General features: G+C 33.2%; 1 protein-coding gene across 1 annotated transcript; it reads left to right on the forward strand.

The window, feature by feature from the left end:
- The first annotated feature begins 11,579 nt into the window (after positions 1-11,579).
- LOC104609767 (multiprotein-bridging factor 1a) lies at positions 11,580-16,365 on the forward strand. Its single transcript, XM_010276149.3, has 4 exons — positions 11,580-11,904; positions 14,609-14,692; positions 15,733-15,815; positions 15,934-16,365. Exons 1-4 carry the CDS (start codon positions 11,763-11,765, stop codon positions 16,051-16,053), a joined length of 429 nt encoding a protein of 142 aa, XP_010274451.1. The 5' UTR covers positions 11,580-11,762; the 3' UTR covers positions 16,054-16,365.
- Positions 16,366-17,115: the final 750 nt, after the last annotated feature.

Below are 17,115 nucleotides of genomic sequence, written 5' to 3' on the forward strand. Positions count from 1 at the left end.
GTTCATCTCCGAAATCTTAATCACCATCTCCTCATTTCTCCTTCATTCTTGTCTGAACCTCATTCTCTTTCTATGTCTATGAACTTCTCTCTCTTTATCTCTGAACACTGTTCATCGTTTAAAAATTTAAAACCTTAATCACTTCTCTGAACCTTTTCTTCCCAACTTGTAATCTGATTATTTCCAGCATTCACAACTACCATCGTATTGATCTCATTGAAGCTACTACAAGTGAGTCTTTTAATGAAATAGATTTTCTGCTCTCTAAAGTAATGTTCTATTTTTCAAGTTAATATTTTATATCACTTGATGGTTTCATATTGATTTCATGGAACTACTCTCTAACTCTGCAGTTTGGAATATTCTGTTTTCATTGCTTTTCAAGCTTTTTTTACTACCAAAGGTTTGGACCACCTATCTACTATTTGGAGTCTTCCCCTTCCAAAATTTGAATGAGCCCAAACTTTTCAAGCTTTTCCTTTACCCTTTCACCATATTGACCCCCTTAGTAAGAGTGAAAATCACTTTTTCCCTAATTGTTACTTTGATTATAAGATTGCATTACTTTGTTAATCTTCTTTATATTTATATTTTTAGATGTTGTTTGGCATATGTTCCAAAATGTTGCAAAACACCTTAGTAATGCATTTGAAAAGTTAAAAACATTTTCTAAGGATTTTAGTAATTGTGTCTATGATTGTGAGGATGTGGATGAATTTGAAAATGCATGGGAGAGCATGATCAATAAGTATAGACTCCAACAAAATGATTGGTTAAAAAAGGTGTACAACAAAAGGCATAAATGGGCTTTGGTATTTGGACGCCAAACATTTTTTGGTGGCATGAGCACAATACAAAGAAGTAAGAGCATGAATAGTTGTCTCAAAAGATATCTTAATATTAAGTATGATTTGTTAAGATTTATTCAGCACTTTGAGAGAGTGGTTGCTGATAGGCGCTATGAAGAACTGAAAGCTGAATTTGTAGCAACACAAAGCACCCCATCCTTTCCAATACAATTGGGAATATTGAATTATGTTGCTAATGTTTATACCCCACCAATTTTTTCTATGTTTCATAAAGAAGTATTGCAACAATTGAACTACACCACTGAAGAACATCAAGTTGTGTCTGAAACAACAACAAGGTATATAGTTAACATGCTTGGAGTGAGTCGTCAACACAAAGTTACTTTTGACTCAACAAATGATTTAATAAGTTGTAGTTGCAAAAAAATTGAATTTATTGGGGTTTTATGTGGACATGCTCTGAAGGTACTTGATTGTAGGCGGATAAAGATGATACCCTCACAATATACATTGAAAAGATGGACTATTGATGCAAAAGTGACCATAACTAGAACATCTCATAGCTCTACTTCACATTCTGATCAGATCACAAAAACTGCAACATGCAGAAAAGAGATGTTTCATTTGCTTACTCAATTAGTGAATAAAGCTACACCTTTTGAAGATGCTTATAAGATTGTTATGGAGTTTGGAGAAAAGGCTTTGAAAGATGTGACAAGGTGTGTAAAGCATATGGCATTTGGTCAATTATCTATTGCATCTGAGAATATGAAAATTAAAAATGATAATGTTGGCTCTCCTTTAATAAACCTTGATAGCACATGCAAAGATGTTGATAGCACCAATGCTAGTTTTATAGAAGGTGAAATACAAAAACAAGTGAAAGGATTTAAACACAAAGTGACCACTCCACGCTCTTCAAAGAGGCAAAAAAGTGCTTTAGAAAAAGCAATAGTAAAGAAGGTAAAACGGAAGAAGAACCAATTGATCAAAGAATGCTTTATCATCAAGCAATGTGCACAGGTATTTTTTTTCTCAATTCATCTAATCAATTTATACGAAATACTAATCAAGTTCTTATAATTTAGGAATCTGAAGATGGGGGGAATCTGGATCATGTGTCTAAGGGGAATATGATGAAGATAATGACACAAGAATTTAACCAACATCTCTCATATACACAGGTATTAAGGTTTGGTTATATCTTCTATTAGAACTTGATGTTTTTGGTATTAAAATTCCTTTTCTACAAGAATTAAGGCTTGGGGAAAATAGTGAGACTATTATAAGTGATCCACAAACTACCATTGCAGATAGGTCATTTTCAAGTAAAATATTAGCACATTCATTTGGGATTTGACCATTTCTAGGGGATTTAATATGAGTCAAATGATAATTTTGTATTGAAAGAATTACATGTCAAATTTTTTTTATATATTGGATAAAATGATATAATTATTTTTTATAGGGCTTATCAGGATTGAACCATACCAACAGATACCCATGTGCCATTATAGTTTAGAAGAACAATATAAAAAATAAGTGACAAATTTATAGGTGCATATTTTCAACTATGTCAATATCCTTGTTTGATATATTTTCTTTATGTCTTTTTCATAGTTTTTATTGGCTTCTTCTCACATTTCTTTCTTTCTTTCTTTTTTTTTTTTTTTTCAGGCAAACTTGGACTTTGGGGGTTTTTTGTTCACAAACAAAGCCACAGTAATTGAATCACTTTAAGCATCTGATGCATTTTGGCTTATAAAACTCAATAGATAGCAATATTTTGAATACTAAAGTGAATGATTAGACAGAAAAGTTAGATTTTACAATTTAACTGCCATTGTAACATACATGGGGGGCTTCTTGAAAGATGGCAAATCAAGTCTATTTACTCCCTTACACTTATTAAAATCGCTAGAGTATCATTTTGCTTATAATGATTTGATATTAAAGATGCCAATATTGTATTGGAACCTTATACCATATTATTTTCACTACAAGAAAATCGGCCTTTAGCAACAGTCACAACTTTGTTGCTAAATGTAAAAAAACTGTTTCTAAAGGTTTTAGTTACAATCAATTGTTGCTAATGATGATGTATAGCAACGGTCGATATAATTGTTGCTAAGATTGTCTTTTTACAACAATGAAACCCAACAGTGGCCCAATATACATTATTTGGAACAATTACTATTGGTTGTAGCTAAAAAGTACTTTTTGCAATAATTTGCTAAATGTAGTCATATATGTCAATAGAAACAAATACATTAATTGTTGCTAAACTATAGGCAGCAATTGATCAATTATTGGTTATAACTATCTTCCATAACAATTCACATTGAAATAAAGACAATTATATAATTGTTGTGAATTGTTGATAAAACAATTCTAATTAATTGTTGTGGATATAATTAGCAACAATTTTGTAATTGTTGCCTATAATAATTTTAGCAACAGTAATTATAGACTATTGTTAAATTAGCAACAAGTGAATAATTGTTATCGATTTCATTAATTATTCTTCACTGTATTTAGTTACAATTAAAAATGGTTGTCAATATTAATTTAGCTGTTGTTATTAAATTTGCACGTTTATCATGGCCATTCATTTGTTCATTCAATAATAGATAATCTTAAATCCATTAAATCCATCCATCACGTAAATATATATTCATTGGTTTCTAAAAGATAATATATTTAAATCATCAAAAAATAAGATTTAAAAAGTTTATATACAAAAAGAAGTAACAGTTAAATAAAAAAATGCTAGTCTCAATGGAAATTTCTTCTCATCAAATTTGGTTCCTTAGTGTTTGATTTTCAGAAATACTAGCACCCTCATTATTATTCTCCTGCAAAAAATTATTTATAAATAATTTTGTTAATCACGACCCTAAAAAAATAGTACTTAATTTAAACTTTAAATAAATCTACTCAAAAAAATTACCTGCGATGCTGAATTTGATCCACGTAAGATATTTGACAAGTCGATAGTTCCATTTGGAGCAAGATTAGCCAATAATGAAGTCGTGACCAACTGCATTTGGTCTTGTTGTGTCTTCAACTGTTCTATTTTTACTCTTTCTTCCTCTAATTGCCTGTGTAACTTCTCATTCTCCATTTTCAATATATCATTTTCTCCTTTTTTGCCCAAAACTTTTGATAGAGTTGGTCCAAATCCAAACAATCGAACATGCCCACTATGCTCTGGACCAAGTACTTGAAAAATAGCATCCTGATGCCCATTGTTAATTTGTGAACTTTCTCTATCCATCTCTATCTCATCTAAATTTCTCTACAATATTAAATAAACTTTAAAAGATTTCTTTAATTTCATATACATAAATTTATTAACAAATAATAATATTATAATGACAATACTTACAATAGCATGAGCAATATCTTCATTTGGAACATCTCCATTCTTTCTTTTACATGTGACTCTAAACATCTTTGTTCGCGTAGGTTCCATTTTTTCTGGATGCTTGTTTTTCTTATTTTTTAACATACAATAATTATAAGTTTACAACTAATGAATGTAAATTTAACTTAACTCATTTCAATTATAAATGGAAATTACCCATTCTTCTCAGATTTACACAGAAGACTTTGAACTAGAAACATGAAGCATAGTATGCTTTGCTCGGTTTGATTTACCTCTTCCACTTCGAGCCTGCATTGTGCATTCATGTAAATGCATTATTTAAAATAAGAATAATAATTAAAGATAAGTACATAAAAATGTTTGATACTATAACTTACCTCAAATAAATCACTTGAAAAATACTTAACCAATTCTTTCCACTGATCCAAATGAACATCAGGAGGGCAATTTCTAATTCTTTCCTCATCAATTTCATATTTGCCATAATAGTTCACCTTTATTTTATTCCCGTATGCCCTCCATTTCTTCAAGTTCAAACTTCTTCTGCAATTAGTTAATAAATTATAAAATTAACATATATTAATTTTAGATTGATAAGGCAGCATATAATAGAAAAATGATCTTATATGTATTATGTATATTGATAATATTACTTGGATCACTTGCCATACTACATCCTTATGCCTTTCATGAACTTCATGCCAATCGACATAATGGATAGGTACAAGTCTCCCATTCCTTGCTTGCATTCCTATATAATTTACAAAATTTTCTCTATGTTCCCCTATAGGTTGTAAATCATCATTCCATTTAATTTAATTCTTTGATCACTAGGTAGTTCTACAATGTTTCTAACGATCGTACACCTTCAACCTCGAGTTTGTTTTCTTGTATTATCATAAACTATACCAAAATAAATAATACATATTATAGTAGCACACTTAAAAATGATAGATATGAATTGTGAAACCTTATTCATGTAAAAATTACCTGTAGGAACTGAACCAATAGAACTACCAATTGTACTAATGGAAGGGGTATCTCTTTGTAAATTTGTTGCAACAAGACCTTCCAAGCTATATGTTTTATGGCCTCTCAAACCATGACGCAATCACCGAGTTGATCGGATCAATGGTCAAACCATTTGGGTCGAATGGTTTTTGACAAAATCAATAGTTTTTGGCACTTCTTTGGGTTCTACTCGAACCAGAGCTAGAATCTTGATCGGGTGATGGTTCGAACAGTTCAATTGTTTGGGTCAACGATAGGCTCAAAAACACTGATCGAAACTAATTAAAAAATATATTTTATATAATAAAAAATCTATAATATATATATATATTCTTTATTCTTCTTCTCTTTTTTTTTTCAAATTATCATATAGTGATATACTTTAATTTTTTTTTGGGGTTTTGTGGTCACTTATCATAAATAAATCAGCTTTGTTGTTGAATAAAAAAACTTCTTTCCCAACTTCTCAATTGGGCTTTAGGCTTTATACAAGGGTTGGTCTTGAGGCTCAATGGTTGGGTCAAGCTTGAGCTTGGGCCTAAATATGTTTTATTAATATAGAGACAAAATCTGACTTAAATCCATCTCGTGAACAGGGCTAATGGTGGGTAAGTTCAACTACCTGAATCAAAAAGGAATTTTTTTTGGTAAAAATAGTAGGACAAGGTGCCTTTGGCCCCTTGGTAATGCATATCGATTGTGAAATGTTATTCAAATTTGAAAAACAAATAAAAAGATCATCCTGATCCAATCACTGAGTGGAAAGTTAGGACCTAATCTAGAAGTTGGTATAAAAGTTAAAAAAGGAATAAAAATCTAGTTTTATGAAATCAAGACTAGTTTATTAGTTTTGGAGTTGCCCAATTATGGAAGATGTTTTTAGCTGATCAATTTTTAAAGCCTAACCAACAAATTAGCTAGTGGATTGCCTCACAATTTTTTTATCATATTGGCTAATTGTTACGGGCTCTCTAAATAATGTTCTATTGATATTTTAACATTGAAATATTTGTATGTTTACGACTAATTAACTAAAGGTAATATGTATCAATGTTTTAAACCATTGTTTGATGCAAACAACGATTGAACCATCCAACCCAGAACTTATCACAATTTTAGATCCAATTACGCTATGTCATAATGTTATAGGACAAACCAATGAGATGGAAAATAAATTGTTGACTCTATTGTTTAAACCATTGAAATGTTCAAATCAAACATTGGTTCATGGGTTAATTATAAAACAAATTAATAAAATTAGGGAAAATATATGTGGAAAGACATGGTATATATATGGGAAGGACTTTGGCCACTCAAAACCCCTCTTCAATTTAATAACCAACTAATTGTTTACCACATTTATTATATAATACTGGCTGATTTGATTGAAAGTTCGTTGTTTCATTATATATATATATATATATATATATATATATATATATATAAGCATTGTTTTTTCTTACATTTTTTTATATTTTTTATGGCTGCCATATTAGTCGTTCTTTACCTTAGTTGTTAATGTTTTAAATATCACTATGACTATGATTTTTCTGAGTGTTGCTAAAGCTAAAAAAAATTAGCAACAATTGATATACAATTAGCAACCGTTGGATTAGACTTATTGTCCATACATTGGTTAAACAACAATTTTAATCAGTTGTTGTTAAAAGAATACTTTATGCAACAATTGGATAAGAAATTTGCGACAGTTGGATAAAATCTGTTGCCAATTCCTAAATTAACAACACTGTATTCAATTGTTGTTAAATTTTGGTTTTTGGCAACAACTAATTGTAACTGTGATCAATCGACTGTTGCCAAAGTCCAATTTTCTTGTGGTGTTTGTACCTTGAATCCCAAAATATAATCCTTTAATTTTTATTATCAAAACAAAAAGTTATTTCTCAAATTAGTTGATCCACTTTTGTATTTAAATTATGGTAATACAGTAATTCTAATTTATGGATTACCGTTAAGAAGTGTTCTAGCTCCTACTTTGATTTATTATTTTTAGTAGCATTATAGTCATTTATTTGGAATTTTGAACAAATAGAAACTTGATTAATTCTATGAGAAATTACATAATTTTAGAAGGAACGATATAGTATGTTACTTTGCACAATTAGTCACATAGTGGGTTAGCGTAGGGCGATGAATGAATCAACTTTCCATGTGCTCTCATAATGGTTAATTTAAAATTTTGAAACCATTATTGTATCTAAGGTTCAATTTGGAAAGAGTACAAATGCAAATATGTACCGTACAAATACATAAAAAATCATACAAAATACAAGATTTTGCACTCTACATATTTGTATTTGTACTCCTTCCAAATGGATTCTAAGGAATGAGGATCTTAATTTAGATCTAGAAATTGGTATAAAACCTATTCTCATTGAGAAAATATATTAGGATGAATTTGGAGTGGTGGCTTGGTGAAAGTGTTAGTGTTGAAAAAGAACAACCACTCAAAACATTCATTCCATTGGAGCAATAAAACCATGCTAGTAGTTTGCTTCTAGCACAACTTTGGAGTTTTTTTCATAATTAAAGCAAATTGTAATAAGTAAGTATACTTTAACAACCAAAACTAATATCAATCAAAGCTCATAAAATTGATAGTCAATATGATTCCATTCCAACTTAGTGATCTAAAGTCACCTTAACTACATTGGTAACATAAATTAACTGCCATACTTTATGAGCATACATTTGAAAATCTACTACTTTAAAACCACTACCATTATGACAAAAACTATATGCTTCTCAAACCGCTTTCACAAAGTTGCCCTCTAATATTGATATTTCCTTCTCAAATTGTTCTAGAACCTCTCTCTTTAATCCACTTTCTTATACTGGGTTCATTTATCCATCTATTTGTTGCATGTGCCAATTCAAATACCTCATCAAAATTATAAGGGATACCCCATCCAAAATAGTTATATTTTCTACTTGCATAGATGAAGTACATCTTGTCTTTTATTATCATCTTGACTGGATATCTTTGGTGTAACGTTTGGCTTGTGTGGACATTTGCAATGATGGTTCATATATTTCATTACACATGCTTTAGAACTTGAAGAAATTTGACTTGTAGGCACCACTTAGCAAATATTCTTACCTGTTATGCAAAATAAAAAAGAATAAAATACAATTTAAATCTTAAATACGAATATCTTCTACAAATGCCACATATCAGACTAGCATATGCATTGTTGTTTATTTCCAGTTTAACTATTCAAGTTTTAGTTGGATTAGATAAAACAACCATGGATTTACTAACAGACCTAGTAACTAATAAACAATAGTTTTGCCTATTTTATATACTCATACATTATTTTCTTCTTGGCACAAAACTTTCTAAACATGATGTTGGATGGATAGGAAGCAAATGTTTTTTAGAGCACTATGATTAAAAGTCCCTATCTCCACTTCTAGAGCAATGTTTCTCAGAGCACTTGTCTAAATAAAGTCAATGTATGAGAACTCTCAGTTGTTTGGAGATATGCACCTAACTAGTGGATCTGTTGTTCTCTGAGTTGAGATTAATGTAAATCTTGGGCACATATGTTTCAATGTAGATATTGGTGTTGGTTGGTTTGTGAGCCATCCAATTAACCAGTCTAGCATTTCCATTCAGAATTAAAAAAAGAAGAAATAAGCGAAATGAGTGTTATCCATTAAAGAAATAAGAACAAGAGACGTCTCAAATCCAACAAAAAAAACTTAGGGAAATTGGCTTACTAGTACCCTATGCCTTCAACTAGAAACAAATAGGGGGAATAAGGTAGAAGTATAAATTAAACGGAGAACTTAGAGAAGTTTTGAAAGGCTTACATGTAATAACACCAACGAGAGTAGAATGGCGGTAGTTGCAAATGCTAGGGATAATAGGATTCCAATAAGTTGAAAATCGGATTACAAGTTGGGAAGATAAGATTCAGAGAAGTGATTAGGGTTTCAAAGTTTTAAATGGTGAGTAGTGTTCAGAGATAAAGAGAGAAAAGTTTAGAGATGTAGAGAGAGAATAAGGTTCAGAATACATTCCAAAATGCATAGTTAGAGAGCAGTTCAATGAAATCAATATGAAACTCCCAAGTGATATAAAATATTAACTTAAAAATAAAACATACTTTTAGAGAGCATAAAATCTTTTTCATTAAAAGACTCACCTGTAGTAGCTTCAATGAGAGCAATACGATGGTAGTTGTGAATGTTGGAAATAATCGGATTACAAGTTTGGAAGATACGGTTAAGAGAAGTGGTTAGGGTTTTAAATTTTTAAACGGTGAACAGTGTTCAAAGATAAAGAGAGAGAAATTCAGAGACATAGAGAGAGAATGAAGTTTAGATAAGAATAAAGGAGAAATGAGGAGATGGTGATTAAGATTTCAAAGATAAACAGTATTTGAAGACAAAGACGGGGTTTAGAGACGAAGAAGAGAATACTATTTCTGAAATTGAGTTTGAAACTTTTTTGGAAGTTAACGGTGGGGCTTAACACCCCTCCATTAGTTCCCCACACATGTCAAAGTGTTTTGCGTGTGTATGGACAGGTGTTATCTTCTCATGCGGTGGTCAGTTATGTGGTCATACAAGCGTGGTTAGCAGATCCGGACTCATCCTCCATGTCTCTTCACCTTCCATAACCGTCTTTGTGATGGCATGGAAATTAATTCAAAGATTTTAGCAAGAAACCATGAGATAAAAAAACTTGAATTTACAAGATCAGGTCATAGCTTTTAACGGATCAACTGAAAGCTTGAACTCCTCGATTAGAATATGGGAAACCTAAAGCCGCCAAGGAACATGACAAAGTTGTACCTAGAGGAGCCTCAAATTCTTCGGAGTTCTGAAGCAAAAGAAGATTGTTTCGTTCCTTCTCGCGCTTCCGCATCTTGAGAAATAAAGCGAGCTCCTCATCCTTCTCCTTCATTATAGTCTCGAGACTCCTCATGTGTTGTCTCTGTTGTAAGGACGCCTGCATTTGCAATTCCTGAGCCTGAAAGCTGTGATTCATACCCAAAGTTCTAAACACAAGCCTCAGCGAAAGAAACGAGTAAAAAAGAGAAATCTCCCACCTAAAACCTAGCTTCTCATCTACTCCTCCGAATAAAACCGCCTCCACCCAAAACGAAAAACCCTCAAATTTCGTAAACCGCCAAAACAAGAGCAACAAATCTCAAATCTAGTTTCAAAATTGTAAACAACAACATAGAAACTGGCAGGGAACAAAACGACATTTCGCGTTGTCTTAACAATCAAATCTTTCTTTTCTTTTTGATCTCTGCCGAGTTTACACTTGCCCTACCACGTCAGTCCCCACGCCGTTCGATTTCCTAAGGAAACCATTTGCATGGACCAACCGCCATTTTTGCAGAAACAAAGAGATCTGAAGCAAAGCTTGAGGTCTTTTACAGATCAAGTGTGATAAAAGTTAAAACAAAAGTGAATGGATTTTGTATTATTTGCTTTCTTGTCGCTTGGAGAGTGAGATGAAAAACCATGAGAAATTATAGGGAGAGAACAAAGCAAGAATAGAATCCCATTTTAATTTTGATTTCCTTTGACAGGACAGGACGACGGAGACAAAGACGAATGGGAAATGAAGACGAAGTCCAAGATGGAAAATAGAGACAGAGACGAAGGTTGAGATGGAGCGAAATCATAAACAGGTATTTTAAGAATTTAAAAAATATATGAATCACATATAAACGAAGTGTGACGAAAAATTAATGGTAAAAGAAATTTTAAACAATTGTCACAGTATATAAACGCAAAGGTGAATTAGTCCATGAGCTAAACCATAAAGGCCCTTTAGGCTCAGTTTGGAAAAAGTACAAATATAAATATATATAATATAAATAAATATAAAATAATATAAAATACAAGATTTTGCATATATACTCCTTTCAAACTAAGTCTTATATATATAACATAAATATGTATAAAATAATATAATCTATAAGTTTTACACTCTATATATTTGCATTTATACTCTTTCCAAACTCAGTCATACTAAATTTCGACCATCTTTAACGCCAAAGTTCGAGGGCTCCCAGCCCATTAGACATGCGGATGTTAGTTATGGAGGCCCAAGATCAAAGCCCAAGGGTGGCTAAAGATTCAAAGAGAAGGGCCGGCCCGCCAAACACACTTTTCTTTCTTTCTTGGGAGAAAAGCTAAGTAACTAACGGGGCATGACCATCGAATTGACCATATGCTGGCACTACGGAATGACCCCATGGCAGTTTATTGTACGACAAGTCATGCTCGGTTGTATTTTAAAGATTACCTGTACCTGACCAATAATGACCGTGGTGATAGCATTTCACATACTCTATTTAATCCGTTTTCAAGCCAAACAAGACAAGCTGCCGAGTTCTGATTTCTGTCACTGTAAGTCCGTAACCCCCCTCCCCCCCGCTACCGAGTACGCAGCAGGGAAAGAGAGAGACGAAGTGAAGCTCCAAATCTGATCCAAATCCAAAAGCCCTGAAGAAGGTTAACTGAAGGGAGAGATCGTTTGTTATCATAAAAGAAGAAGAGAGAAGATGGCGGGAATTGGTCCCTTGACGCAGGACTGGGAGCCGGTGGTGATCCGGAAGAAGGCTCCTACCGCTGCTGCCAAGAAGGACGAGAAGGCCGTTAACGCCGCTCGTCGTATGGGCGCCGAGATTGAAACCGTCAAGAAGTGTACGCTTCCAGCTCTCTTTTTACCTGATTAGGGTTTCTGATCTCGTTCTTCACTCTCCATCTTTCCGTATCAATAACCATGTCTGGGGTTTTCGATTGCTGTAGTTTCTCGTTTTAGGGTTTCCTTTGTTGTCATTATTGATTCATTAATAGGTTCCTATAAGTTGATGTGTATTAGTGTGGCCATGCCGTGCAAATTTCTAAGCTGCAGTTTGGCCTTTTTATTGCAATTGAATGAAGTAGTGGGCGTACATAAAGAGGGATCGATGGATAAGAGACTATTGATTATCTGATCAAGACTTGATTCTTTATCTTGATTTATAAATGGAAATTATTTTACTTTATTTTTTTCGGGGGGAGGAGGGTCTGGATTTTGAAATCTATAGTTATGTGTTTATGGAATACAAGACGAGTCATATCTCTCTATAATGTAGAACTTGGGTTTTGGTTGCTATTTGTATCTTGGTTCCAGTACTAAAACCAAGATAAGAAGTGGGGGTACAGAAATGAAAATATGATTTATATAATTGAGGATGCTGATGCTGATGCTGTGAAGGTTGAAATAGGCAAGTCCACTGTCAGCTTTGGACGTGTTTGATCACTTTCCGTTCTAAAAGGAATAAGGCATAAAAACACTTAGGTGTTAGAAGAATGCATAGAATTAATTTTTATTTAAGATGGCCATTGACTATGAAATCTATAAATTAGATAATTGATAAATTTGTCAGGTGATATTCATTGGAAAGAAATTGAATGGGCAATCTTATATGAAAATTTGCATCATATGTTCAGGCATGTCTCTGTTACATTTTGCGTTTTGTCTATATCTACATTAAGACACCACAGTACTAGAATTGTTATATGTTGCATGTTAAGTATTGTTTTCAACTATTTCCGTTTTCAAGTTGAGGTTGTTTTTGATCCGTACATTGAGCAAGCACTTCCTCATAAAGTTGTACAATGGGTATTAGTTCTTAGCTTCTTTGAGTGGGAATTGGGAAATCTATTTAGCAATGAAAACTTGATCCTTGGTTGAGAGTTTTTTAACTTCTTTTATGAATATTTTGATATGGAACATGAACTGTGTTAAATCATCACTTAACTTGATTTTTTTACCTTCAATGTGGCATCAATGAACAATTTCATTCTTATGTTGAATGAAGAACTTGCTTAACAATGAAGCATTGAATGAAGCTAGGACATTAAATAATATCTATCAAAAAATGCTGAATTAAATAAGAATAATGAAGTAATTTATGATGTGCAATTTCACTTGCTTCTAAGTTTTTTTTTTTTTTTTCATATTCAAAACAGTCAGTCCAAAAAGCATTGTTTTTTTTATGACTGTTACTATTTAGACAATAAGCTCCAAGGAGATGCATCAAGGTTCCAAAAGTTAGTTTTTGAGACCTGAATTGGGTAATGCTGAAATCAAGATGGGATGACTCCATGAGTATCTTGGTTAAGCTAGTGCAAAATTTATGTTTAATTTAAGGGAAAATTTCTTAAAGTATCCCTATGGTTTAGGAAATTGACTAACTCTACCCTTACTGTTTACGTATTGTCTTAAAGTACTCCCAAGTTTTCTGACAATTGTTATTGCCGTTAAGCACTAAGGCTATGTTTGGTTTGAAGGAAAAGGTAAGGAAAGGAAGGGAAAGACAGGGAAACCTATACAGGGTTTGTAAAGGTTTCCTTATCTTTCCCTTCTTTTTTTTTTTTGATAATTGTCCTTATCTTTCCCTTCTTTTCCCTGCACTTTCTTTCAAACCAAACATAGCCTAAAGGAAAAAAGCGAAATGTCGAAGTATACTTGCTTATCTCCCAAGAAACAATGATAAGTGTCTTAGGCGGCCTGGCCCTGAGGTGACTAACTCTACTAACCAAAAATAAGATCAAATTGAGATGGTTTAAGACAATATGTAAACAATAAGGGTGGTTTAAGACAATATGTTAACAGTAAGTTCAAATTGAGATGGCTCATGGCTGAAGTATACTTGTCTTTGTTTTGAAAATCCTGAGGTGCGTCAGTGTCTTTCTAAACATTTGTTGGAGACCAGTATTGCACATAAGTCTGTGATGTGATTTGGTTAACGTAGCTGTGGTACTCTCCAAGGTTCAAAGTATCAATACACCCCAATACGGCAGAAGTGGTGTACTGGTACTTGGTACCACACACATTACCTTTTTTTCAAGTTTTTTATTTCAAAAATATGGCAGGGAGAAGGTTAAACATCGTTTAATGTATAAAATAAGGGGTTTTGGGATTAGCCTTAAAAAAGTGTTTTGGCACCCTGTCAGTAACTCGTTGTGGTACAATACACCAAATACAGGGCCATATTGTGTTGATACTTTGAACCTTGATACTCTCTGCCTATCCTTCAAAATTATACCCATACCAATGCCTTGACACTGATCTTGGTTTGAAATTCATGTACATATGCGGATAATTAGTTTGAGCTGAACACTATTTAATCTGTCTGAACATTTCTACATGCAATTGCTGAAAATCCCTCTTGCATAGTCATTGGATTCCTATATTAAACATCATTATTACTATTACCTTTTAACGATGAGAATATTGATCAATTGTTTGATATTTGCAGTTGTTTTTATTATTTGTTTGGGCGTCTTTCATAGAAATAATGGTGGATCTTTCACTGCCAAAGCTTATGCTTGTTTATTATCTACTTTTCTCCTACAGCTAATGCGGGGACAAACAGGTCTGCCTCTAGCAGCACTTCTCTAAACACAAGGAAGTTGGATGATGAGACTGAGAATCTTGCTCGTGAGTACTTGAATGCCCTATATGAGCAGTGGCAGTGCTACAATGCTACAATTTCTTCAATTTACATCTAGTGCATTTGTTTGATTGATTGATTGATCATTATCATTTTTGCTGAACTGAATAATATCTCTGATGTTTGAAAGTTCTGGTTAAAAGATCTTTAAGGCATTCCAGTGGATGACTATGCATAACAGGACTTTTCTTTGATCCATTGTAGACTGTGGCTGTGGTTATTTGGTTAGCTGCCATAACTAGTGGTGGTAAAGGTGAATATGCATTCCTTGTAACTCGATACAAACCACTCTTATTTAGGGAAAGAAATATATATCATAGGTAATAAGTAGCAAATACTTGACCGCCCACCCCTAAAAAAAATAATAAAATATAAATAAATATAAAAAGCTTACGTACACACAGCTATGTCAGATAGATCTATGATTCCTCTATCATGATAAGCACCTTTGTCTCATTTACATGGATATTTCTACTTCCAAATGAAGCTCAGAACTAGGGATTCTTGGTTGCCTTCTAGAAAGTAGGATGGTGAATGCCATTGATCCTTATCTTGTAAGAAGTTGACAGTATTAAAAATTAAAAATAAGCCGGGCACATGTTTGTTGTGATACATTAGAAAAGAAGGCATTCGAAAAGCAAAATCAAGATTATGTTTGAAACAGCTGACTGTGCAATAAATTGGATTTCAATTCTCTTGTCAGAGTCCATATTATATTGTTTCTAACAATAAATTTTTATTTAAGTGATCCTTGTTATGATATTATGATGCTATCTTTTACTTCGGCTCAGAACCTCAGATCATGTGATGTAATGTACGTATGTGATGCATACATACGAGTAATGATTAATCTGGTCAAGAATGCAATTGGGTAAAACACTGGTTTAAGAATGAAACATGCATGCTATTTTGACGCACTTGCATTAGGGGTCAGTGTAATATTTCCCGAGGTAACTTTGAAAAACTTTTTAGTTTTAGTCATTACTGTGGCAACATGTATGTGAGGTCTCGTTTTATTTTGATGCAGATGAGCGTGTACCTACTGAACTAAAGAAATGCATCATGCAAGCTCGAATGGACAAGAAATTCACTCAGGCCCAGCTTGCACAGGTCTCTCTCTCTCTCTCTCTCTGTGCTGCACATTTGCATGTACAATAGACACTTGTGTTTGTAAATTGTTGTCCTGAAGAAAGAAAAAGAAGCTGAACCCTGTGATTCTTTTGTGCAGATGATTAATGAGAAGCCCCAAGTAATTCAAGAGTATGAATCTGGGAAAGCCATTCCAAATCAACAGATAATTACCAAGCTGGAGAGGGCTCTCGGTGTGAAACTGCGGGGAAAGAAGTAAAGGAGTACGTAGGGGAGAGCGGGGAACAAGCTGTTGAGTGTAGGTGTGGTTGTGGCTGGATGCGACTTTCTTGTGTAGTTAAGGTGCCTTCACCGTCGTTTAGGCATGTCTGTAAGGAAGATCTCTGTTGTGGCTTTGTGAGACCAAATCAAATGTATTGTCCAATCTTCACTTGGCTTCTTTCGACCTACGTTTGCTGTTTCTCCTTTCGCGCCTGGACAATGTCAAATGTGTTCTTAACTTTCTTAGTCTTTTGGTACTTGGAAAAATTTATCTATGAATAAAGTAATAGCAAGGTCGAAAAATTTTCTCTGTTGCTGCTATGGTATTCCAGATTAGTTCGATGGTTAACTTTGATTTATTTCCCCGGAAGCATTATTTTCGCCAAATCTGCTAGACCTCAAGCACTTGAAATTTCCTTATTATACCGTATTAAACAATTGGTCTCCAGTTTATCTTTAACCTTTTATTAAGGTTTAAAGGCTGAAATGCTGTATTTTTTAAGCATGTGTAAGCAAAATTTTAATCTCGAGATTTAGGGGGTGTTTTGTAGTGTGGATGAGAAATTTGTAATGTATTTTAATTCATATTACACTTGTGTATGGATACATGCATATCACATCATAGCAGGTTAATTGTTCAAAAATGGGTGGACTGAACCAAGGTTTCAAATATTGTATTGGTTTGTGTTAGTACATTTTTTTTAGTTTTATTTTTGTACTTTTGAAATTGGTTCAGAGGGGTCAGTTTAAAGCCTGACTACCCTTTGAACTGGTGGCTGACCCAATTCAACCCCTGGAGGGGTGTATCGGTAAGCCATCGACACGATACGTATCGACCGATATGTATCGATACTTTGAACCTTGGACCGAACCATACTACACCATAGGCTTTTTGCCAAGTGTGGCGTAGTTCAATCCATACTCTTATCTTTTGATTCCATGCATTTCACTTACAATGTGTGAGATGATCTACATTGTTAATGAGTAAACAATATTCTATTTTTTAAGTAATATTATATTATACAAAAATAATATAATTTAACCATGACAATACAAGTTG

This window comes from Nelumbo nucifera, chromosome 1 (assembly GCF_055504915.1).
Source record: "Nelumbo nucifera cultivar China Antique chromosome 1, China Antique-T2T, whole genome shotgun sequence".
Lineage (NCBI taxonomy): Eukaryota > Viridiplantae > Streptophyta > Magnoliopsida > Proteales > Nelumbonaceae > Nelumbo > Nelumbo nucifera.